This window comes from Cricetulus griseus, chromosome 2 (assembly GCF_003668045.3).
Source record: "Cricetulus griseus strain 17A/GY chromosome 2, alternate assembly CriGri-PICRH-1.0, whole genome shotgun sequence".
Classification (NCBI taxonomy): domain Eukaryota; kingdom Metazoa; phylum Chordata; class Mammalia; order Rodentia; family Cricetidae; genus Cricetulus; species Cricetulus griseus.
In genome coordinates, this window is record NC_048595.1 from 211,743,317 (window position 1) to 211,770,453 (window position 27,137).

At 38.2% G+C, this 27,137-nt stretch overlaps 1 protein-coding gene across 5 annotated transcripts in view; it reads right to left on the minus strand.

Annotated features, from left to right (window-relative positions):
• Kiaa1328 (KIAA1328 ortholog) overlaps nucleotides 1–27,137 on the minus strand; it is a 276,897-nt gene that overhangs the window by 50,875 nt on the left and 198,885 nt on the right. For 4 of the 5 annotated variants that reach the window (XM_035440239.1, XM_035440240.1, XM_035440241.1 and 1 more), the window contains one exon: nucleotides 7,063–7,244. In XM_035440239.1, coding sequence (XP_035296130.1) covers nucleotides 7,063–7,244 — 182 coding nt within the window. Of the gene's footprint in view, nucleotides 1–7,062; nucleotides 7,268–27,137 lie in introns of all 5 variants that reach the window. The other variant, XR_004768371.1, reaches the window with a different exon arrangement.

Below are 27,137 nucleotides of genomic sequence, written 5' to 3' on the forward strand. Positions count from 1 at the left end.
GTTGTTTCCATGCATATTTATAATAGACATTGGTCTACAGTTTGTTTTGTGGTTGCCTGGTTTCAGCATTGGGGACTCTTTTTTTTTTTTTTTTCTGAGACAGGGTTTCTCTGTGTAGCTTTGGAGCCTATCCTGGAACTTGCTCTGGAGACCAGGCTGGCCTCGAACTCATAGAGATCCTCCTGCTTTTCTCTCCCTAGTGCTGGGAAGGGGACTCTTAAAGTAAGTTCTGATGTATACCTTCCTGTTCTATTTTATGGAAGGTTGTGAGAAGCATTTACCTTACTTTTTTGTTGTTTATTTTTTCATTTTTGCTTTTCAAAACAGGCCTTTTCTGAGTAACAGCCATAGGTGTCCTAGAACTTGCTCTATAGATCATGGTGGCCTCAAACTCACAGAGATCTCCCTGCCTCTGTGTTCCTAGTACTGGGAATAAAGGCATGAACCACCACCACCCAGTCATTTGCTTTACTTTTTAAAGATTTGTTGAAATTCACTTGTGAAGCTATATGGTTCTAGTATCTTCTTCAGGAGTGTTTTAAAAAACCAATTATTGTTAGAGTCTGGTAGTTTGTGGGTCCATTTTATCTAGATCTTGTAGCTTGGCTTTTATTGTATATTTTTGTCTCAATGTTACTTTCTTATCCTAGGAGGCAGCAGCATGTTCATTTCAAAGTTTTTACAGAATACCCTATGAAAGTTGAGCATTAGGCAGAACACAAAGCAGGGAGTGTGTCAGCATTTGGGGGACTCTACAGACAGGTCAAAACAGACCCCTGATACTTGATCGCAGGATTCTGCTTCCACGGAGATCAGGGTCTCTTGTCTGTGCTTGGGCTGACATCTCAGGGCTGAAGCCATCCTAAGTAGGGGTTCATCAATGCTAAGAGTCCACAAAGTTCTCCTATGGTGTTTCTGTAAAGCCTTCCTTTCTTCGAAGTTCTGAGGAGGTAGTTTCTTAATTGTATGATCTGCAGTGTCTCTGGGAGAGGGAACACCTGGGCTTATCAATGCCACTGTTCCCACTGACATGTTATGCTAATAAAATTTGACGCAATCATTACAACCACACAGACATTATAAATATCTTGGTTAGCAAATAATCAAATCGGTGAATAAAAAAGCTTGATTATTATGGTTTGTGTAGGAAATGTTCCCACAAAGGCTCATGCATTGAAAGGTTGGTCTCTAGGTACTAGAAAAATTAGAAGATGAGACCCAGATGGAGAAAGGAAGTCATGGGAGGGAAAGGCATATTAGTACATCCCTGAAGGGCATATTAGTACATACCCGACCCCTTTCTGTCTTTTTCTCTGCTTCCTACATCTCAAAAAATGAAGTACACCCAGTTATGACAAAGACTCTCAACCATCTAGGAGGGACTTTTTCAGCCTGATAAAAAACAATTATAAAAAAGCACCAGTATGGCGACTCCTCAAGAAAATGGGAATCAGTCTACCACAAGATCCAGCAATTCCACTCCTAGGCATAGACCCAAAAGAAGCACATTCATACAACAAGGACATCTGTTCAACCATGTTCATAGCAGCATTATTTGTAATAGCCAGAAACTGGAAGCAGCCTAGATGCCCCTCAACTGAAGAATGGATACAGAAAATGTGGTGCATTTACACAATGGAGTATTACTCAGCAGAAAAAAAACAATGGAATCTTGAAATTTGCAGGAAAATGGATGGAACTTGAAGAAACTATTCTGAGCGGGGTAACACAATCACAAAAAGACAAACATGATATGTACTCACTCATATGTGGACCTGCTTTATGATACATAGTAGTGACAGTGCTTTATCAGAGCTGTTTTTAATGATGTTACTCAGAATGGTTTCCTTCCAGATGATGATTGAGAAGCTAATTTAAAAAAATGGTGCCAGGTACCACAAGAGTAACAGAACTGTGCTGTTTTTCTGGGATTTTGTTTTTTACTTTTTTTTCTTTTTTTTAAATGGAGAGTGCTGGATGTCTCTACAATTTTGTTCAAATGACTGCAGAACCTGGAAAAGCTGTTGCTGCTATTGATGCATAACATACTGCCATTATTGGTCTTTTTATATATATATATATATATATATATATATATATAATTTGAATTTTTGGAAACTTTAGCTGTGCTGTCAACTTTGAAAAAAAGTATCCCAGTTTACTGTGTTGAGTTGGCATTGTACAAAAATTAACAGTCATATTGGTCTAGAAATGTTGAACTTAATTTTTTTCCATTTGTACAGGGGTAACACACTGTATTAAATATGTAAGGTCTTAAAAAAAAAGAAGGGAGTTTGAGAGCCCATCTCATGTGAAGGGATGCTCTCTTGACCTGGACACATGGGGAAGGGCCTAGGCCTGGCCCAGGATGATTTGGTAGACTTTGGGGAGCTCCTTTTGAGGGCCTTACCCTGCCTGGGGAGTGGAGGAGGGATGGCTAGGGGCAGGTGGGATGTTGAGGGGGGAGAGAGGGAGAGGGAGAAGAGATTGACATCTGAAGCAAGCTTGTTCCTAATTTGAATTAATAAAAAAAAGCACCAGGAAGATCATACTTAGTGGGTCCAAGATTGACTTCTCTGAGACCTGGAAGAGGTATGAAAACATACTTCTACCATTTTATTTATTTGGAATGGAACCCTTAGGCAGTCAACAACAACAACAAAAATAAAAGTCATAATTATGGAAAGAAAGAACTTGTTTATGGACTAGCTATGCCCCAGTCCTAATTCCCAGTACTCTTTAAAACTTATTGTACTTGGAGACAGGGCCTTCAAAGAGGTCATCAAGGGCCAAAGAAGTCACATGAGTGGTCCCTACTCTGGTATTATTGCTGAAGTGGTGGCATCTTTGGAAAGACCAGAGACACCTAGGAGGCATATATACAGAAAGGACTATGAGAAGCCACAGTGAGAAGGAAGTCCTCATGAGCCCAGGGAAGGGAGGTCTTCAGGGAGGGAAGTGATTAACACAGGGAACATTGGTGATCAGGGAAATGTACTATGTATGAACTGGTGATTACATGGGTGTAAAACAACTGTCAGACTTATCAAGCTGTATGTCTAAGACCCATGCAACTGTATTGTATATAATTAAACCTCAATTAGAATAAAAGGAAATGAAATAATGACCATGGTTTTCTTGACTTCTCAGGCACTGCTATTTTAAGGCCTCATTGCAGTCTTTCTCTTTGACATTAGCAATCAATCATCATAAGGACTCTGAAGGGGTAAGCATATATTTTGCTTAAATTACTAAATCACTGCAGGTGCTGAGGTCAAAAGGTCTAATTGATTAGGTCCTTATTTTTGGAAAATGAAACAAGGGAAGAAAAAGAAAGATCAATATATTTAATGTTATGTTAATCCAGTCAGCAAATACATAATGAGAACTTACATGTGTTGAGCTATGTTCTAAGACATAGAGGCATACATGTTATTGTCTAGTGATAGACCACCAAAGGCATATATAACAAACAGGTAAAGTAGATGATATTTTCAGGAATTTCTTTCAATTACAGAGGATGGGGATGCTTTGGTGTAAGTGACAATATCCCACATTTACATCAAGATTAACTCTTAAAGATAGGGTCTTAAATTTGAATTCCTTTTTTAGTGAATCAGGTAAGATGATTCACTCTACTATTTGGGTTCCTTCATAGCACTCTAGTATGCTTGTCTTATGTGTGCTGTGGATAAAGACATCAATGCTTAGCATATCTTTTATTTCACACTTCTGGGAATCAGTTTATTTTCTTATGATTAAATATAAGTTGCAGATTATATCACAAATAATAAAAACCCAGAGACTGATATTGGGATTAAAGCTGAAGATCAGAAAAGCAAAGCCGTCAGAAACAAGAGAGTTCTCACCTCTACCAATGCTCAGACCAAAGGGGTGATCCCCCAAACCTCAGATTGCACTGCTCTCCACCAATGCTCAGACTTCCAGACTGCTTCTGTTTCCTCCCGCCTTACATTCCTCTTAGTGCTGGGATTAAAGAGGCTAGATGGAAACCACTTCTGGTCTTTGATTCTTCCAACATACTTATTTCTTTATTTTGTCTCCTGTGTTGATCCACCATGGGTCATCACTGCAAGCACAGGCTCACTTACAGCACTGGAGATTATTTTCACTTTAAATCTATAATAATCATTGTCCAGAGGAAAAAATGTGCTTGAGATCCTCTCAAAGAACTCTACCAGTAATGGTAGCTAGATAAGGTTAGCCTACAACATCCCCAAAGAAAAAATGAAGACAGTGGCCAACAGCTAATTTCAGCTAACCTGAAATTATTCTGCAATGAGGTTCTGCCACAAATATAAAAGGACTCGGAGATCTGTGGCAGAGGAACAAGCAACAGGTATCAAATACTGTGCTGTTCAGTGCCAAGCTCCATGATCTGAAACTTGTGCTTAGTGGCTTTGGCTTCAGCTAGTTTATCTACATTACAGGGAAAATGCCCTAAGTTCCAAGGCATTGGAACATTGGGCATTGTGACAGAGGATCAGTCATTTTTTTCAGGTAGAAGCAGTACTAGAATGTTTGTTCACACATGGGGAGAAGGAAGAGACAGCCTTGTGTTCCCTCTGCACATGCCTTCTAAGAGTTTGTGACCCAAGTTTAGATTTTTCTAAAGTAGCACCTCCCCATTCTATATAACTCAGTGAAAACCAACTAAAATATAACATTCTAAGTGCAGATGGAAGAGAAAGGTTATGTTGTAAGCTAATTTTTGATAATAATGTACTCATTTTTGTTATCACAGGCTTCTCTTTGAGTTGACTCTGACTCTTTTATATGTTTAGCATCAAGTTGGCAGAGTGTTGAGGAGAACAGGAGAGGTAAAGGAGCCAGAGACTGGTAATAAAGATTAATGGTCCTGCAGTAAATATCCTGTATAGCACTTCATGATTAAATGACAACAACAATTGAAACAACAGATAAAAGAAATGTATACTAAAAGATTCTGTCATGCTAACGAAAGGAATGCAATTAAGGATATGTCACCAAGCTGTGTAACTTAGACAGTTAGTGCTGGGTCACCAGGGCATCCAGACCCACAGTGCACACGTGGGGATGTTAATTCTCCCTGCAGCAAAGGCCAAGGCAATAGCTCTGCCCTGTCTCTAGTCTGCACACACCAGCTCTGTAGTAGCAGAGTGGCTCAAGGGGGCAACTTCATGTCTTCAGTGATCAGGCAGACCATAAAAGAAAAGAAAAATACCAGACAATCTTTTCCATGAGTAGAAAAACTTCATGGTTCTTGTGAATCTCTTAAAATGTTGAAACATTTCAAACTTGTAAACAGATGATAATGTTTTTGATATTATTTTCACTATCACACTACATCTTCCTGCCCTTTAAAGAAAAAGGGAAAAAGAGGGGTGAGGGGAGGTGCTGAAAAGTAAAAGGGTGAATGACAGCTCTCCTGAAAACTGCAGATGTGTAATAACAGCTTCCTTCGAATTAGATCGATTGTCGAGCAGCACTACTGGGATTCACTGCGCACAACAAAAAGTGCTGCAACGTCAGCACACGATACAGCACCAGTCATGGGTTCCAAACTCCTCGTGGTCAGAAATGATTTTCTTTCAAATTAGAAATTGATTTTTTTGTGTGTGGGAGGGGAGAACACCAGCCTTTTCCAGGCTTCTGGCTTCTGTAGCTGGGACAGGGAGAGGTCTGCCTCCAGCATAGCTAGACTGTCCCAGTGGTGCCTGACAAGTGTCTTTAAGAGCTGCTCTCTAACACTGTGAGTCTCAACCAGCCACACGTACTAGCTGTTCCTCTGCTGTTTTGCAACACAGTTGCTTATTTTCTCATTTTAGTGCTGGCACACAACATACATGTGTTGACAAGTCAACAGAAAATTATGTTAAGCCCTGCAGAGTAACCACTAGACCAGTTCTGAGTGGAACCTCTTTCTCTCTCTCTGAAGTGCAATGCCAAGAATAAGGGGAATCAAAGTAAAGGTTTCCCACTGCTGAAAGACTATTGCCAGAGAGTAAGAGGCTATTCCGCACAGTAAGTCTTCTCAATTTCACCTGTCTTAGGTAGCAACACCTAAAAGGAAGCTTTAATGTTGTTTGTCTTCAGTGGAGTTCTCTAGAATATCTGCCTTTTGCCAAAGAGAAATTGTGGCATTTCCCTTTTGAAGTTTGGAAAAAATTGTCATCTCTAGGTTGTCTGGAAGAAGATAAAGTGATTTCTAGGTTACTGCCAATTAGCCCTCAGAACACAGCAAAGCTGGCAGCAGGTGGGAAAAGGAGAGAAAGGTGCATGTAAAATTTTCTCATGCAGCACACCCATCCTCAAATAAATAAAGCAAACATGAGAGTTGATGCAGAGATTACAAACAGTTGGTTGCTTAACAGTGCAGGAGAGGAGCTTTCCTGGTGGAAGGAGGAGTCCATTAAAAAATCAGGTGACAGTCCTGAGCAGTGTCTGAGCAGAGGAGGCTGTTTCCTGTATATATCTCCACAAGGACATTCCCTTTCCAGTTAGTCCTTGAGGCTGTTGGCATAGACTGTACCAGGAGTCATTCCAGGAGCAGCTGGGAAACAAACACCTCTTTTATCATTTCAGAGTTATCTGTAGTGTTATTAGCGCTTCTAAGAATGCTAAGCACTATTTGTTCAGACTTGGGTGACTGTGTTTAATTGCAATGTAAAGACACTCATGATCTCCCTTCTACATTCCCCACATTACCAGTCAACTGAGGATCAATCAGGAGAGGTTTTTGTTCAACTCCTCATTCTGTTACTCACTTTGAGAACATCATTTGATATCTATGAACATACTTACTGCCCAATTCAGTTTTTAAAAAGGGAGCCAAACTAGACAGAGGATAGCATACCAGTACTCTAAGAGGAACAAATGTAGATGTGATTTGAGAATCTGGTAGCTGTGCCACCCACATCTTTGCAGGCCTGTGTTTATCTGAAATGCTAACTCCAGTGTGGCATAGTGGAAGTCACCTGCTGTTTAGTGGGTTGCAGACACCAGTCACCTTTCACTATCCTTAGTGGCTTCTCTTTCTGCTTCTGTAGACACTACACTCACCTCTCTGGGGTCTGGTTGCATTTTTCTGTTTGCATATCCACTCGACGTCATCCTCCACATGTGACTGAAACTCAACTGTCTTCTTCTCCCTCCTGTTTTGTCCACTGCTGGGAGAGTTTGGGCACTTTTTGAAGGATGATGAGGTTCCACGCAGCCATCCATCACATTTTGACTTGAATAAGCTGAAGGAGGAAGCATGAATGGACTGTAACGGCACAGGGGAAGACACAGATCACATGGACATATTTGAAATCGGCGTGAGTTCCAATACAATTCATGGCAGTGAGAATCTTTTTCCTATTTTAATTGATATATGATTTGAATATTTTTCTGAATGTATATTTGTGTCTTGCTACAACTATTTTGGAGAACAGACTAGTTTAGTGATGTTAATCCTCAAACTACATTTAGAGTTATAAAAATGACACTCAAGCCCATTAAACTGCTACTAAAGCCAAAGAGTGTAAGTAAGAATCAGAATGTCTACGAAATAAAAAAAAGCAGATTAAAAAGAGACGTGCATATCTACCATGTTCCCTAAGTACTAAAGATGAACACCAGGGATTAAATTATCAGCATTTGTTATCTAGGGATAGTGCAACAACTGGAGGCCCAAGGAGGTTAAGTAAGCTGATAAGGAGGCATTTACGTTAATTTATTGTCTGGGACAGACAAGAAGAAAAAGAAGCAATGAAGAATCAAAGACTGGGCAGAAAAGCAAAATGAAAGGAAGTATTTATTTATGTAAGATAAATCAAAACCAAAATAAAATGAATGTGCAAACCTTTGGAGTGGGGTATGTGAGGAATGTGAGACAGAAGGCTGAAGATAAACAATTAAGGCACTAAGGCCAATGTATTTGTGATGGAACTACAATAGGTAACACAAGCTTGATTTATGGTCACATGGAATCACTTCAGAAATGTGAAGAAATGAAGAACAAAATCTCCTTTGCTATATCAGGGATGGATCAACCACATGGGTATGGAAGTCTCACCAAAGAATGGCAGGAGTTTGGAAACACGGTGTCTTTGATTGGCATGTCAATGTCCTACTGAGATACTGATGGAAAACAATGGAAGCATGGAACATAGTGGGACACACTGAGATTCACATAAGGAGGCAGGTTTGTAAGAAAAATGCTGGCATACTTGTATCTGTTCTTATCAAATATCATAGGAAAAGTGGCCTCTGTCACAAGTTGTGTTCTCAGAAAAGATGCTGATTTTAGGCACTGATTCATAGACTGGTGGTGAATTTAAGTTATCTGGAAAAGATTTACTAAGGGGATGTCTGGAGTCTCACCCATTTAAGTGAATGGATGCCTGAGACCAGTCCCATCTCCTTTCTGCCTGTTTACCTCTTGCATTCTTTCCTTTTTAAAAGCTTCCTAGGGGCTTCTGTAATCATGGCTGTTCCTTCAGAAGATGACTTCTCCTTTTGCTCAGCATTTTAAACTCTAAAGAAAAGCCACACCTACTTAAGATGTTAACTGCTAAATAATCTTTTCTTCTCTCCTCCCCTCCTCTCTTTTTCACCATTTTCCTTCACATTTACAAACCCACACATCTACTGAGCTCCAAATTTCATCAGATTATATGATAGTCTGTCCTAGTCTTTTGTACTATGTATCAACTAATACAAAGTATATAAGTTGATATGTGGCTTAACTGTAGAAACAGTTGTTGAAAGAACTGTTGGAGCTAGCCCTAGGAGGCCAAGTGTCCATCACAGAAATAGGAAAGAAGACATACACTGGAAGACAAGATCTTCCAGTCTACTGCCTTCTTATCTGCATATGAGGCCCCTTTCATATAACTGAGTGTTATAAGATAATTTTTATGGTGAAACGAATTCTTCACTTTCCTTTTCTTAGAAAGGTTTAGCCATTGTTGTGAGTTCCTTCTCAATAACTTGAATCTTTGAATACTTTTTAAAAATGTCCATGACCAAAAAGTCACAAGTCATGGCAGAGAATAGAGACAAAATTCTTGTGAAAAGTGTTTATTTCCCAAGGGAGAAAACTTTTAAAGTTCTGAAGGAAGGGGTAGGCTATAGAGAGGAATCGCTCTGAACATGAGGGACTGCTGAGTGGAGGACAATGAAGAGGAAACAAAAGCAGCAAAGCGCTCTCACGTCCTTCTGTGTTCTATAAACACAGGGATCTGTCCCTACCCTCTCTACTATGGAGAATGAAAAGTGACTCCTGAACACAAGCTCAGACCTATAGAGGAGTCTAATTATATATAATCTCCTCATGTCACTTCCAGTTTGCTTTCTCTGCTTTATGCTTGTGGTTGAACACATCATTTCTCAGCTTCCTGACCTGGTTGCCTGCTGCCATGTGTCCCCAGCCACTAGGGGCTCTCCCCGTGGAACTTTAAGCCCAAATAAACTAATCCATTTAGAAAAATATATTTATTTTGTAAAATTCCACATATGTATATAATAAAATAGGATCCTATTTACCTTCTATTCCTTTTCCCCTCCCTCAGACTTCCTCTGTATCCTTCTAATAAGCCTTCCCCAACTTCATGTTATTTTTTGATATCCTACTAAATCCAGTTACTGCTATGCATATGTGCATGGAATTTTGGCTGAGTATATTTTGTATAGGTGACCAGAGATGCTGTGAGGTCATTATTGTGATCATCATGCCATCCCCAGAAGACAGTTTGTTTTTTTTTTTTTTTTTAAACAGCACCCATTTCCACCTTCTAGTATTGCCTCTTCTTTCATAATAATCCCTGAACATGGTGATGGTGGGATTATTAATAAAGATGTCCCATTTATGGCTTAGCACACAGTCATTCTTAGCACTCTGACTAGCTGGATATCTCTCCACTGCACGAAGAGGCTTTTCTGACCAAAGTTGGAGCAATCCAGGTTTTCTGGTACTAGAAGCTTGGCTGAAACACATTTTGGACTTATGATAATTTCAATTTCAGATTGGTTTATCAGGCAATCAAGGAGTAGTTATATGATGGACATAACCTCTTAATGAATGAGAAGACAGGCAGCTTCAGGAGACATATTTAGACTATAATTAAAACTAGATGGAAATTTTAGAACTGAAAATTACAGTAGTTGACATAAAATTGGAAAATGAAGATGAAAGCATAAATGTTGAGTGAATTTTATAACAGAAGCAACAGAAATGACCTAATTTGGAAAATAGAAAAAAAAAACATTTGAAGAAAAATAAGCAGACTCTCCGGGACTGTAATGGCAACCAAAAGCTGTTTAAAAAGGAAAAAGTGAAATCTTAAAAAGAATTCATGAGTATGGGGCAGAAAAAATAACTAGAGAAATGTGTACTGAATGTAATGTCAGAATATTTTCTAAACCCGATGAAAAACCTAATAGTCAATTGGAGTAAAAGCAAAGATAAAGAAGATCCTTCAACTTGAGAAATGTTAGTGACACACAGACCAATGGCATTACATATGATGCTCTATTAGCACTGCAATAGGAATGGCCAGAACATAAGAGAAGGGATAGCATCTACAATGCTGAAAGTAAACAGACAAATCAGCTACCTCAGGATTTGACTTCTGATAAAAAGTTCCTCAAAAAAAAAAAGAAATGATATTTTTAAATTAAACATGGAAATTTTGTTGCCAGAACACCTGCACTACAAGAAATAACAGGATGTTTTTCAAATCGTAGGGAAATGACACCATATGGAAATTTGGATCTATAAAGAAAAATGAGGAGCATCAGAAACAGTACATGTGTGGATAAATATAAAAGGCTGTTATTAGTATTTTTTTTCTTGAAAAGTATAGAAATCCTCAAAGTCAAACTGGTAACACTATGCCATCAGGCTTACATGTACTGAGATTTAATTAATATATATGACAAGAATATCACAAACAACAGGGAAGTAAATGTACTGATACAACAGAAAAGACCCCATGGTCTACACAAAGTGGCTCAGTCTTACTTCTACGCAGTAAATCTCTAAGTTAGGGAAGCATTCTGAACTGGTTACAGAAACTACCCAAAGGAACAGTTGGGGGGTTAACAGAAAAAAAAAATATTCTTTCCTACTATAAAGGGGAGAAGAAAAAGGAAAAGCAGCTGGGCTTGGGGGGTTTATGTCTGTAAATTCAACCCTTGGGAGGGAAGAGAAGGAGGACTGTCATGAGTTCCAGCCTGTGCCAGAGTAAGACCACATCTCCAAACAATCCTCATCAGCTGTATCATCTTAACTTTAAATGAATTATGCACATGAATTAGCTTTTGTTCATTTTTTGTGTGGAAAGTTGTTTGAATGCAGGGCTACAGGCCAAACCCAGAACATGGCATTGGTAGGTAAATTCTCCACTTGATACCCAACTGTAAACACTTGCAAAAGAAAAATTAGTTTCCTCCAACAGAATCTCACTGCATTTACAAATGATACTTAAGGGCAGTCCCATGTCCAGCAGTAGACAGCCAACAGAAAATGAATTCAATGGCATTTTTGGAGGTATGTTTTTTTAAACTCATAATGCTTTGTCTGAGCATTTTTTTAATTTTACAGGCCTTCTGCTTACATATTACGGCTTCTGTTTTTATGGGTTTTCTGTGTGTGAGAATGTGTCTCTGTATCTATGTGTTTCTTGTGCTTTTGCTTTAGCTATTTTTTTCTATTCATATATCAGAACATATTGTATGAAAAATATTTTCAATTAAAAATAGAATCTAAATTAAAAAATTATCAGAAGGCACAAAAATCATGGGATACATGCATGCATCTAGGACAATGCATCAAAACAGATGTAGCAAAACCTGATAAAACTAGAGTACATCATGAGTGAGGTAACCCAGACTGAGAAATATGCTTTGTATTCACTCATAATTGGATATTAGCCCTAAAATAAAGGAGAACCATGCTACAATTCACAGACCCAGAGAAACTAAGTAACAAGGAGGCTTCAAGTGTGTGTGTGGGGAAACCACGTTCTCCCTAGAAAGGGGAAATAGAAGAGATTTCGTGAGTGGACTTCAGGGTCAGGTAGAAACACAGTGCAAGGGAACCTCCCAGGAATCTACAAGGATGACGAAATAAGACTCCTAGCAAAAGAGGATACGTAGCCTGAACTGGCCATCTCTTATGACCAGGCAGGACTTCAAGTAGAGTAACTGGGACACCAAACCAGTTACATAACCTTCAACCTTTAGTCTGTCCTGCCTATAGGATGTGCTACAGTAAGGATGGTCTAGAGACTGAGGGAGTGGCAACCAATTAATGGTCTAGCCTAAAACCCATGCAAGAAGAGTAAGCCCATCCCAAAACTGCCAGGAGCACAAGGACCCACTGATGGGGGAAGTCTTCTGTGTATATGTTTGTCTTACTAGTTGATAAATAAAGCACTGTTGGCCAATAGGGAAGCAAGATAGGTGGGTCTAGGAGTCGAGGAGGATTCTGGGAAATGTAGTAAAGAGGAGAGTCACCATGTGATCCCAGGGAAGAGAGGATGCATGCCGATAGTGTCCTCAATAAGTCTTTATAAAATATATAGATTTAATGGTTATGGTTGATAAGACAAAGCTAGCAAATAAGAAATCCCAGTCATTGGCCAGCAACACTGTAACTAATATTAATCTCTGTGTGTTATTTGGGGGCCGTAACATGGCGGAAGAACTCAGGCGGCTGGCAGAAAGAGTTATCATTACAATCCACAGGTGGGATAGCCTAGAAACTTTGGGTAGAACCAAACATGACTGGAGAAAAAAAAAGTCAATGTAATGATGCCTAATGATATTCTGCTATACTTATAGATGGGTGCCTAGACCAACTGTCAGAGAGGCTTCATCCAGCAACTGATGGAAACAGATGCAAATCCACAGCCAAACATTAAGTGGCGTTTGGGACCCTAATCCTCATACTCCTCATATTGAGCCTTAACACAAGGAAAGGCACTTAGTCTTACTGCAATTTGGTATGCCATGTTTTGTTGATATTCACGAGCAGTCTGCCCTTTCCTGAACAGAAGTGGAGTGGATTAGTGGGTGGGGACAGATGGAGCTGGGAGGCACTGAGAGGAGAGGAAGGAGGGGAAACTGCAGTCAGGATGTAAAATACATAAACAAGTAATAAAAAAACTGAAGAGTAGAGAAATTCACATTCTATCTTGGGATTTTATTCTTCCTTTGCTATCAGTTGATAAGAAAAATGAGAGAAAATTTCAACAGACTATGGAAGAACAGATCACATCAATTTTATCTAAGCAGCAAGTGTATGGGAACCTGTAGCCATGCCTGCTTAGCGGCTGGCTACAGGTCAGGGTGACATAGAGTGAGAGGGTCAGGGCTGTGTTTCACTTTCATTTTTCCTTGCATACAGACTGCTGCCACACCAGCTGGCTAGGTCCTCTGTAAGTAAGGCTTTTCCCTATTAAATACCCTTATATTTCTACTTGGCTCCATATTGGTAATTTCCCACTTCAAGCAAGGACAGATCATTGTTCTCAATAGCAGAATGGACACTCTTAAAAATGAACATGCACCATCTACCACAGCCCCAGTGACCAGGCAGCAGCATCTCCCCCCCCCAACCATCTCCCCACTGCATGAGTGACCAAGGGAGCCACACACCCTACCTACACCTGAAGGAAGAGGTGTCTGAGCTCCCAACTGGACAGCCATTCTCTCTAGGCCTTAGCCCCAAAACGTCCACCACAGCCCCAGTGACCAGGCAGCAGCATTCTCCCTGCCCGCTACCCAACCATCCCTCCACTGTATCAATGACTAAGGGAGACACAGGGCCCACCTGGCCCAATTGGAGGAGGAGCAACCCCTGGAGCTACAGGCCCCATCTGCACCAATTGGCGGAAGAGAGACCATGGAGGAACAGGCTCCATCTGCACCAATTGGAAAAAGAAATGGGTAAATGGCAGAGTAAGAAGGCATTCAACAATTTAAAGAGCAATATGACAGCATCAGAAACTAGTGATTCGATTCTATAACAGCAAGACCTGAACATCCCAACACAGATGAAGCAGAATAAAACTATGTTAAAAATAACTTTATGAAGATGATAAAGTTTAAAGAGGAAATGAAAAATTCCCTTAAAGAAAGTGGGGAAAAGACAAACAAAAAATTGGAAGGAATCAATAAATCCCTTAAAGAAACTCAAGAAAGCCAAGAATACTAAGAAAAAATAAACTATCAAATAAGTGAAGGAATCAGTTTAAGACTTGAAAATTCAAATGGAAGCAATAAAGAAAACACAAATGGAGGAAATTCTGGAAATGGAAAATCTGGGTAAATAAACAGGAACTACAGATGCAAGCATGACGGACAGAATGCAAGAGATGGAAGAAAGAATCCCAGGAATTGAAGATATAATAGAAGAAATAGATTCATCGGTCAAAGAAAATGTTAAATCCAACAAATTCTTAAGACATCCAGGAAATCTGGGACAATATGAAAAGACCAAACCTAAGAAAAATAAGGATAGAAGAAGGAGAAGTATTCCAGCTCAAAGGCACAGAAAATATATTCAACAAATCATAGAAGAAAACTTTCCCAACCTAAAGAAGGATATGCCTATGAAGGTACAAGAAGCTTACAGAACAGTAAATAGCTTGAACCAAAAAATAGTCCCCTCGTCATACAATACAATAATCAAAATACTAAACATACAGAATACTAAGAGCTGCAAACAAAAAAGGCCAAGTGACGTATAAAGGCAGATCTATCAGAATTATACCTGACTTTTCCATGGAAACTCTGAAAAAGGTCCTGGGTAGACATTCTGTAGACACTAAGAGACCATGGATGCCAGCCCAGACTACATTACCCAGCAAAACTTTCAGTCACCATAGATGGAGAAAACATGACAAAGAAAGACCATGACAAAACACAAATACAGCCCTACATAAAGTACTAGAAGGAAAACACCACCCAAGGAAGTTAGCTGCACCCATGAAAACACAGGCAACAAAAAACCTCATACCAGCAAACCCCAAAGAGAAGCACACAAATACTACTGCCACCACCAGCCAAACCAAAACAAAACAAATATAACAGGAATTAACAATCACTGGTCTTTAATATCTCTTAATACCAATGGTCTCAATTACCTATTAGAAAAAAAAACACAGGCTATTAGAATGTATACAAAACCAGGACCCATCCTTCTACTGCATGCAAGAAATATACCTCAACTTCAAAGACAGACATTACCTCAAAGTAAAGGGTTGGGAAAAGATTTTCCAATTGAATGGCCCCAAGAAACAAGCAAGTGTAGTTATCCTAATATATAACAAAACAGACATCAAATAAATTAATCAAAAGAAATGAAAAGGTCATTTCATATTTGTCACAGGGAAAATCCATCAAGATGAAGTCTCAATTCTAAACATCTATGCCACAAATACAAAGGCACCCACATTTGTAAAAGCTTAAATCACATATCAAACCCACACACTAATAGAGGGAGACTTCAACATTTCACTCTCAACACTGGACAGGTCTCCCAGACAGAAACTTAACTGAGAAATAAGGGAACTAACATAGGTCATGATTCAAATGGACTTAATAGTCATCTATAGAACCTTCCACCCAAACATAAAAGAATGTACCTTCTTCTCAGCACCTCATGAAACCTTCTCTAAAACTGACCACATACTTGGTAACAAAGCAAACCTCAACAGATATAAAAATAATTGGAATAACTCTAGGTATCTTACTAGATCACCATGGCTTAAAGTTAGAATTCAACAACACTAATTGCAGAAAGCTAACAAACTTATGGAAACTGAACAATGCTCAACTGAAACATCACTGAGTCAAGGAAAAATAAAGAAATTAAAGACTTCCTAGAATTCAATGAAAATGAAAGCACAACATACCCAAACTTATGAGACCCCAAGAAAGCAGTGCTAAGAGGAAAGTTCATAGAACTAAGTGCCTCCATAAAGAACGTGGAGAAATCTCACACTAGTGACTTAATAGCACATCTGAAAGCTCTAGAACAAAAAGAAGCACACTCCCCAGGAGGAGTAGACAACAGGAAATGATCTAATTGAGGGCTGAAATCAGTAAAATAGAAACAAAGAGAACAATCAAAGAATCAATGAAACAAAGAATTGGTTCTTTGAGAAAACCAACAAGATAGAGAAACTTATACAAACTAACCAAAATGCAGAAAGAGGCTATCCAAATGAGCAAAATCAGAAATGAAAAGTGGGACATAACAACAGACACTGAGGAAATCCAGAGAATCATTTGGTTATACTTTCAAAACCTGTACTCCACAAAATTGGAAAATTTTAATGTAATGGACAAATTTCTGGAGAGGTACCACATACCAAAATTAAATCAAGACCAGATAAACAATTTAAATAGACCTATAATCCCCAAGGAAATACAAGCAGTCATCAAAAGTCTCCCAACAAAACAAAACAAAAACAAAAAAAAACCTGAGGGCCAGACAGTTTCAGTGCAGAATTCTACCAGAATTTTAGAGAAATGCTAATACTCCTCAAGTTGTTCCACACAATATAAATAGAAGGAACACTGCCAAACTCTTTTTACAAGGCTACAGTAAACCCAAACAAGGATACCCAAAGAACACAAAGAAAGAGAATTACAGACCGATCTCCCTCACAAACATTGATGCAAAAATATTCAATAAAATACTGACAAACTGAATCCAAGAACACATGGAATAAATCATCACCATGATCAAGTAGGCTTCATCCCAGAGATTCAGGGAAGGTTCAACATATGAAAATCTGTGAATTTAATCCACCATATAAACTGAAAGAAAAAAAAAACCCACAGGATCATCTCATTAGATGCTGAAAAAGCCTTTGACAAAATCCAACACCCTTCCATGATAAAGGTTTTGGAGAGATCAGGGATACAAGGAACATAACTAAACATAGCAAAGGCAATATACAGCAAGCCAAGATCAAACTAAATGGAAAGAAACTCAAAGTGACTCCACTAACATCAGAAACAAGCAAGGCTGTCCACTCTGTCCATATCTATTCAACACATTACTCGAAGTTCTAGCTAGAGCAATAAGACAACAAAAGAGATCAAGGGGATACAAGCAATAGTGGAGAGGGTGTCTGAACAGGCTTTCCCCTGTAATCAGATTAGTGACAATCATAATTGCCATCACAGAATCTACATCCAGTAACTGATGGAAGTAGATGCAGTGATTCACAGACAAGCTTGGGCTGAGCTTCTGGATTTCAGTTGAAGAGAGGGAGGAGGGATCATCTGAACAAGGGCGGTCAAGAGCATGATGTGGAAAAACACAGAGACTGACCCAGCTAGTAGGAGCTCAAGGACTGTGGACTGACAGCTGGGGAACCTGCATGGGACCAAACTAGACCCTCTGAATGCAGGTGACAGTTATGTGGCTTGACCTGTTGTGGGGTAAGGAGGCTGGCAATGGTACCAGGACCTATCTCAAGTGCATGGACTGGCTTTCTGGAGTCTATTCCCTATGGTGGAATACCTTGCTCAGTCTTGATATGGAGGGAGGGGTTTGGTCCTGCTTGAACTTGGTTTAGAAGACCTTGTTGACTCCTGGAGCAAGGCTTCACCCCCTCTGAAGAGTGGATGGAGGGTGGGAAGGTGTGGTAGTGGGGAGGCAGAAGAAGAGGAGGTAGTGGGAACTGGAGTTGGCATGTAAAATGAAAAATAACACATTCCTAAATAATCCACAGGTCGACCAAAAAACAATCGAGGAACTGGTATTCAAAAATAAAATTTTTTTTATCTAAATTGGAGAAACAAAGAGTCAGTAATAAGAGGAAATATAACTTCAATATATATAGTAAAAATACGTTTTGAATCACTGATAAAATATTATATTGTATGAAACTACAAAAACAGCACATTAGCTATAAAGCCAGGAGGGAGAAAACAGTAAAGAGGAGAAATACAAATACAATAAAGCCATAAGATAAAAATTAACATGGCCATTGCAGATTAATAAAATCTGTATTTTCCCACATCACCACAACAGAATAAAACATGAAAATTACAGCCACAAATATTAGAGATCAGCAATGATATATCACTACAAAGTCTACAGACAATGAAAAGAATATCAAGAGTGTATCACAAACAACTTGAACACTGGTATAGTAAAATAAAATTAAATGAAAAATGCATGTTTCTTGGTTGTTTGTTTTTGCAAGAGAAAACCAAATGAGTTTACTAATGCATGCAGTACACATTGTAAAGGACAATCCCAACTGAAATGAACTCCAAAAAGCAGTGTAGAACCCTGGTCTACACAGCATCTCCAATAGAAAACAGTAGGATTTTAGAGACATGACAATACAGACAGTAGGTTTCGCTTTTAGCTTCTACTTGTGGGGAATTGTGGAGAGTGAATTTATGGGAATAAACTAATGAAGCAAGGCTTGTTAATTTCTCCAGTACCAGCCATGTCTGAACTTGTAAAAGATATCTTTAGTGATTTGTCAAAATATTTTGTTTGTGCTCTAACAAACAAAGCTTGCCTGAAGATCAGAGGGTGGAGCTAGCCACTAGTTTACCATGGAGGTCTGGAGGTCTGCACAGACAGACAGGAAGTTAATGGCTTGGCAGAGAGATGAATATAAGGCAGGAATAGACAGGAATTCAGCCTCTTTTCAGTCTGGAGATTTCATAGAGGTAAGAACTCTAGTGACTGGCTGCTCTGCTTCTCTGGTCTTTAAACTTTCACCCCCTAATCTCTGATTCTCAGTTTTTATTATTAAGACCACTTAGAACTCATGTTCCACTGATTAACTTCCATCCCTTGTAGGTATGGGAGTAAAGGAACTTTTATGCTTTTAGGCCCTGCTTTTAGGTAAATTAAGGGAAAGCAAAGAGTTTTTATGACTCTGATCTTGCTAACTTCTTCAAAATGTTATGCTAAAGAGACATGTTCTGGAACAATGTGTAACGTGAGGTTTTCTTGGCCTGGTTGGTCCCATTGCCCTTCTCTGCCCCAAAGAAACACACAGACACTGTATTAATTATGAAACTATTGGCCTTTGGCTATGTTTCTTATTGGCTAGCTCTGTCTTAATTATAAACCCATTTCTATAAATCTAAGTATCTTCATGTGGTTTTATCTTACTGGAGAAAAGGTCTGGGTCTCTTACTCAGTTGGGGTCTACATCACATCTGCTCAGCATCTCCACAGAGAAGAGGAGAGAGTGATTTCCTGTTTGTCCCTGCTTATATTCTGATTCTGCCCATCTACGTCACTTCTTATCTATCTGTACAGACCTCCAGACCTCTGTGGTTAGCTAGTGGCAGTTTCTGCCCAGCTATGTCACTTCCTGCCTGGCCAATCAGTGTTTTATTCATCAACCAATAAGACAAACATATACACAGAAGAATATTGCTCATTAATGATGTGTTTTGGTTTCCTTCATACCACACAAAAACATTGCAAAACACTAAAATACTAAGATATATACACAATAACAAAAACAACAAACAATTTCACATACTATTTCTATATTATAATAAATTGCAGCAGTAAAAGTTTCCTCACATAGGCAAGAAATCCTGAAAAGATTGTTGGTCCCCCGATGTTCTCTTGAAACTCTGCTAGGCACTGAAGATGAGGAGCAGCCAGACATTTCCCATTCCCTTGCTTCACTTAGGCTCAGGGTAAACACAATTGGGTTCTCAGGATCTTATGGTCAACACTAGTGGATATAAACTGCAATTTGTCATCATGAACCTTTTTAATATCTAGTGCAAGGCAATCTCTTATACAAGTGGGCTTCTTTCTGCAGCCTTTCAATCTCTCTTCATTATCTTTGTTAGCAGAGGAAATGGCTTCTCCCTAGAAAATTCCTTCTTAAGATCCTGGATATTTGACGGCAGTACTTCCAATTCCAGCTGTTTTCCCTTTATCACTGTTTGCCTTTCAGCACTCATCTTTAACAGGTCATCTCTCTTTTCTCGAATGGGCTTATTCTGCTTACAGACCTGATTTTGATATTTCAGAAACATCTTAACTACCCATTATTCTTCCTTTAATTTCAAAAAAAAGCTTTTCTGAAAGTGCTGTACTGGAGTCCTTACAGGCATCTCTTAGCAACAGCACCCGACTAAGATTACCACTGAAACTGTTTCTGAACTTACTCCTAATTCATTTATGCTATATTGAAGACTGCCAGTTTGTCTTTCACCATTGAGTAAACTGCTGGGTAGCCTGGTTTTGCCATTGCCTTTGCCAGACCTTTGCTCCACAGCCATGATGACTTCCTGAAATATGTGTATTTCTTAAAAAAAAAAGAAAAACCTCAATTGCCAAAAACTAAGAAGAAACAGAAAATATAGTCTCAGACCTAGAAAAACTGAACTCAAAAGTCAAAGATATTTTTTACTATGGAAACTGCCAAAATAGCTTCACTGGTGAGTTTTATCATGGGTAAGAAATAAGTGTTAGCAATATTACATTAATCCTTTCAGAAACAAAAGACAATACAGAATATTGCGTGATTATATGACACAAAAATCTCATGGCGCATGATCAGAGGGTATTACTAAGTCACAGCCCACATGAAGATGTGACATAAGAATTCTCAACAAAATATTAGCAAAGTAGATCCTGGAGTATATAAAGTATAGCACATAATGACCAAGTGAGTTCTTCTGCAAAACACAATGTTAGCTGAACATTTCCAAATAAATCCAGATGCTGACCATTAAGGAGAATAATCCCATGATTCTTCCAATACATACACACAGAACATTTGACAAAATGCTGATGGAAGGTCAGCAAAAAGGCATGAGGTAAAAGTTCAATGTGTTAAAGGCTTGCTGTGACTTCTTACCCAAGGTCCATGTGTCAGGAACTTGGTATCTCCAGTTAGTGGTACTGGAAGAAATTTCCCCAAACATAATATTTTTACTGACTATTTGGGAATTTCACATAAGGCACCCTGATCACACTCCCTTTCCAGGTCTGACCCCTTCTTATGCTGCCCCCCAAGACAAACCCCACAAGTCCAATTTGTGTTGCTCATATATTCACGGGAGCATGGTCACACTCCAAGTGGCCAGTCCCTTAAAGAAAACTGCACGGAAATGTTGAAGAGGTGAGAACTGCTTAGTTTTAGTTCCTCAAATTGACTGAGTTTGTCTCTGGATGGATGACATTGCTTCATTTCTTTGGCTTTCTGGTTTGCAGTGTGATTGTTTCCTCCTGCAGATATTCACATGCTACAGGCCTTGCCAGCCTCAATGTTGTGTTGTGTGGATTTTCAGTCTTCAGAACTGTGAGCTAAAAAAAACCCTCCTTATGCAGTTAGCCTGGACCAGGTATTTGTTAAAGTAATGAAAAAAATGGGTTAATAAAGGGCATATATGAAAACCCATATCTAATGGACTTATTAGTGACATATTGAATGTCTTTTCCTTAAAGTTGGGAAAAGTAGCTTCTCTAGCTACTTTTATTTTATTCCATATTGTATTGGAAGTCTAGACAAGGAAATGAAGCAAGAACAAGCAACAAAAGACATAAAGCTTGTAAAGGTATAAATGATTATTCATACATAATATACTTGTGAATTTTAACATGGTAAGAAATCCAGAAAACAAAAAAAAAAGTTGACAGAATATATGCACCTAGCAAATTGTGGTACACAAAACAGATATTTAAAAGCTAGTATTTTTTTTCCTAAATTCTACCATTAAATTCAATGAAAACTATATGCAAGGTCATTATAATGAAATTTACAAGGCATTACTGAATTAACTTGAAAAGATTTAAATAAATGTAGAGATAACATGATTTTACTGTCAATATTTTGAGTATGTTAAGTTATCCCCAATGGGTCAAACCAAAATCAAATTCAATTTCCTCAAAGAAATTGATAAGTGAAGAGTAAACAGTAAATACCTAAAAGAGCCAAGAGAATTTTCAGTAAGAAAAAAATGTTACAAGACTTATTCTATATGATTTACTTATTTACTATAAAGTTGAATTAGTCTTGAGATTTATCTGGAAGTAATTTGAATGTCTATCAATAAGGAAGTGAAGAATCAGTAGTAGTATACTTCTATAGTGAATTGCTAATTAAGAAATAAAAAAGCAATAGATTATTGAAACATGCAATAAAGTATTTGTATTTCTCAAACCTTGTGACTAATGAAAGATACCAGATATATACATATTATATGATTTTATTTATATGAGTATTTAGATCATGCAAAGCAATTTGCAGACTCCTGGTTGTTTGGGACAGGGACTATAATGAATATAATGAAAAATGAAACAAAGTACTTTTTGGTGTGTGAATGCTTTATTAATTAGGGTGCCAGTTACACAATATATATGTTAGTATTTTCTGGACTTGACAAGGCTGTCACAAACATGAATTCAAGTGTCTGCTGTCTATTCAAGACCTGCACAAAATCAAGCCAGTCAAAATGCCAGCATGGATGAGGAATGAGCTCAGGAAGCCCCACTCTTAACTGAGGAGCAAATAGAATTGATAGCTGCTAGGGAAGGGAGAGTCACTACTCATGCTCCAGTGGATGACTCTATACCCTTGTGCCTGCTGGAAGAACTAACTGAACTCAGTAGATTGAAAATAGAGGACATCAAGATGGAGGGAGACATGGTGAGGGAGTGCTATTAGGACTTGGAGGGGAACAAGGGGTATACATGAACAAGACATTAAATATATACATGGAATTCTCAAAGAATGAATAAAAAGAATATTTACAAAGAAACTAAGTAAAAGTACAGGTAAAAAATATGTCACTAAAGTGGTTCAAGATGTATAAATGTCAACAGAAACATTGTTTCCCAAACTACATAGGCTAAACCATATAGACAGGCACTGGACACATGCCATGAACCATAAAGTCAGGATCCAGTTGTCAGTTAACAGTATTTCTTACTATTTTTATAGTCCAGATGAACTATGTCCAGAATTCACTGAAGAGTTATGACCAACAGTTCATATCATTTAATGACATGGGTAGAATTATTAGGAACAGCAACTATTATTCAGCATTTATTGGAGCTATTAAATTGATGGGAAAATGATCAGAACAAGATATTAGAAGAGATTAAAGCCACAATATTTAGATTAAAGCCACTATATCATCTTCTTCAAGTTATTAAGATTTTACTGTTATTCCTTATGTTTTAATATTATAAAAATACTACTAAATGGGTAGCTAAAACACCCTGCTTTGGAGTAAGGAGAGGTAAACCATTTTACTAAAGCATCCTGAAGTTTTCATTCTCTTTTGCCCATATCTCATATCTCGATAGTCTGCTCTTGAATGGCAAATTTTAAATGTCATTCAGGACCAATTGAAAACCACTTGTATTTGCATTCCTTAAAAAGCAGAAAAACATTAACCTTTTGTTTTATTGAATTTAAATGCCAGTGAAATGCTGATGCAGTCTTGGGAGACTAAAATACTTTTATAAGGAAGAATAGCTGTCATTTATTAACACAAAGAACAATTACTTGATAGGATGCCTTCTGACAAAAAGCAGATTGGTATTCTCATCATAGAAAAGGCATTATAAAAAAAAAATCTAGCCTAGACCTCTGAGACTTGAATAATTTAAAGCTGCATTTGGTGCAATTTGAATTTTTCTTTAGGGAGGCAAAGTTAAATACCTTTAATTTGTTCTAATTATTTCAAATTTGCAAGTTAATTATGGCTGATCATTAAATAACAAAAAGGACTATCGTCTCCATAGAGTTTTACCTCCTACCCTCTGCATTACTTAAGCTAGATTTTAGTATGCATGAATTAACTTTCTAAATAATCACACGGTTTGACTAAATGGCTCAGTAAAATGAGCTCTGATCCTCAGAATAAGCATTAATGGACATTAGAAATGCTACTGGGACTCATGTTACTTACATTATAAGTATTTTTAATGGAGCCTTATTTACTAATCTTTATGTACTGCTCAACTTAGAATGCCATATAGATACATTATTCTGCTTTACTGGAGGAAAAGTCCAATCTTGGAGACAATAAAAACAAATGTCCATTTACCACCAACTAAATTCATGTTGAAATTTATTCAGGGATGTGATGATGGGATTTAACTTGTTCTTGCTGTTCATCTCAATAAATCAATCTAGGCCAAACGGGTTGCTCATTCTATAACGGAGTATTACTGTTATATTATGTGACTCAAACAGCAAAGGGACGTTTTGTAACAACTCCAAGTGGAATATCTAAATTCCATCCACTGCTTTCAAAGAAAGACTTGGTTATGTTTTCTGCTTTCTGGCTTCTGGGCACCATTTCGAAGCATACTTGTAAAAAATGAGCACGAAGCCAGATGTCACATAACCATACTGCTTAGAAATTTTCTTAAAAAGTTTTCCTAAATAAATATCCCAGATAAATATTCTCATCTTCAGAGATAGATTGAACAAAATATTTTGAGACCCAAAACCCAAAACTCTGCAGAATAAAACTTTATAAATGGCTGGGTAGTGGTGCTGCACACCGTTAATCCATTGGGAGGTAGAGCAAGGTGGATCTCTGTGAGTTGGACACCAGCCTGGTCTACAAGAGCTAGTTCCAGGACAGCCTCCAAAGCCACAGAGAAACCCTATCTCGAACTGCAACTCCCCCACCAAAAAAAAAAGAAAACTTCATAAATAAAATGCTCAACGCTCTTATATCTGTTTTCCCAGTTCACAACCACCCATGGTAAGTTTTATTTTCATATATCCAGTACATTGGATCAGAAAAGCCTACTAAGCATTGGTTCTGTATTCAGGCATGGAAGCACACAATGGAACAATCATCTTTGAACACTTATGGGTAAACAAGGAGAAATAAGTAGGCAATCAATGCATATACAGTATAGTGTGATGTTAGGATGATAGTATAAGCAAAATATAGGGAGGAGAAAACAGTAATAGAAGCTTTCTTAAAGGGTGAAACAGAAATGAAGATGCTGAGGTAAAAGAAGTCATGAGAAATGGTAATTTACTATGCTATGCAAACACAATGGCATGGTTCCTGGCTCCATGATATAGCCCTTCTATGAAAAATTTCTGTCATGGGCTGGAGAGATGGTTCAGCTATGAGCATTTGCCATTTGCTGCTCTTTCAGAGAACTTAGGTTTATTCCTAGCAGCCACATGGTAGATCAGTTCCAGAGGATCTGACATACTCTTTTGACTTCCAGAGGGGTCAGACACATATGTAGTATACAGACTATAAAGACAAGATAAAACATCCATGCAAAGAAGAGTTTAAAAAGAAAATAATTTATTCCAGATCCCTTAGTTGTACTAGGTACAATGATGGTCTCTGGACAATAGGCTTTTTAGAAGTCTTACAGACATAACTGAAACATGCTTTATATAGTGTAGGGAAGAAAGGAGAGTGACTTTAGGACCACTTAGGGGAGTCTGAAAGATGAGAAGACTAGTTTTTGTGTCAGACAGAACTGGGTAGATATTAGCTATTTGTAAGTTCTGGCAGATATGATTTCTTAATTTGTTTTGGCCTCATAGGAATCTCATCTAAAAAAGATTAATTATTCATTATCAACTCCTACTGTCATTATTATTACATTAGGTAACAATTTAAAAGCTTAGAGAAATAGCTGGTTCATAGTAGATGCTCAATAAATATTCACAGACTGGTGGAATAAATAGGCCTTATGATTATTGAGATTATAGAGGAAAGTTAGGTCATTTTTCCATGTAGAGATTAAATGGATGAGTTATGGAGATGTTGAATTTGAGGAATCTGAAAATATTCCTGAGAGACTGTATTAGTACACAGTTGTAAAAACAGGAAAGAGATATGACCTGAGACAGAGACTGTAGTGTAATTGGCATATAAATATGACCTAAAGTTATGAGAATGAGCTGAGAGGATGGAAGAGGACAGAAGTGTCAAAATAAAGACAACAGGAAACTAGAAAAGGAAGGAAACGCTAACAGGGAAATAATCTCCAGTGAGGAGATAAGCAGAGAAGGAAAGAATATTACCAAGAGAACACAGACATAAAAAGGATACTTGGATAGTAAATCAACCCATAATACTTGGAATTAATCCCGTTTGGCCAAAATGCATAAACCACTCTGTATTGCTGGGTTTGGTCCACTAAGATTCTATTAAGGATTTTTATATCTATATTCATTAAAGACAGAAGTTTGTAGTTTATTGATTTTAAAAAATCAGGTTTGCTGTGTCTGTTGTTATTGGAAAGTCATGTAAGATGAAACTGGGGAGCTAGCTCAGTCGGCAAAATTCTTGCTTTGCAATCAATCACAGGGACCTGGCTTCAACCTCCAGAATCAATGTAAAACAAGACAGGCATCGTGGTATACACTTACAGTCCCAGTGCTGGGAGGCAGGGATAGATGGATCCCTGTAGATCACTGCGAGCTTACTGCTTTTCTTAGTGAACCCCAAAAACAATAACAACAAAACAAATCATAGACAGCACCTGAGCAACTGAGAGGTTGACACTGTCCTCTGGTCTCCACATTCATATACCCACACACATATATGCACCCTCACACACTACACACACACACACACACACACACACACACACACACACACACACACACACACACAGCAAAATGACCTGGGAGTTGGAAGAACAGTAATAACCATGATTTCATCTGAATGATATAGCAGGTTGCAAATGAATGGAAGGTGAAGTAGAAAAAACGGACTGAGAGATAGGCAGTAAGTAATTCAATAGGAGATGACAATAGGCTTCATTGCTGTAAGAATATGGAGCTGCAACATCAAGAAACACAACAATCACCAGCATGGCAGGGTACCTGGAAAGGTGCAATACGTGGCACTCAGAAGTTTGTGGTAGCCAACAACTGGTGGTAACCAACAGCTGTTCAACTGGACTTAAGGTTCATTTAACAGGAGGGAAGTCATGTCCTGTACAGGGAACCTAGCCACCTTTCCAGAGATAAGGTCATGGACCTCCAAAAAGAATCTACCACTGCCACTTTACTGGACCAGCGTAATTCCTTACTACATTCTAAATTTTTAAGAAGTTTCTCATTACGGCAAATGGAGACAATCAAAGAAAACCACAGCTGGATACAATGTAGACATCAACA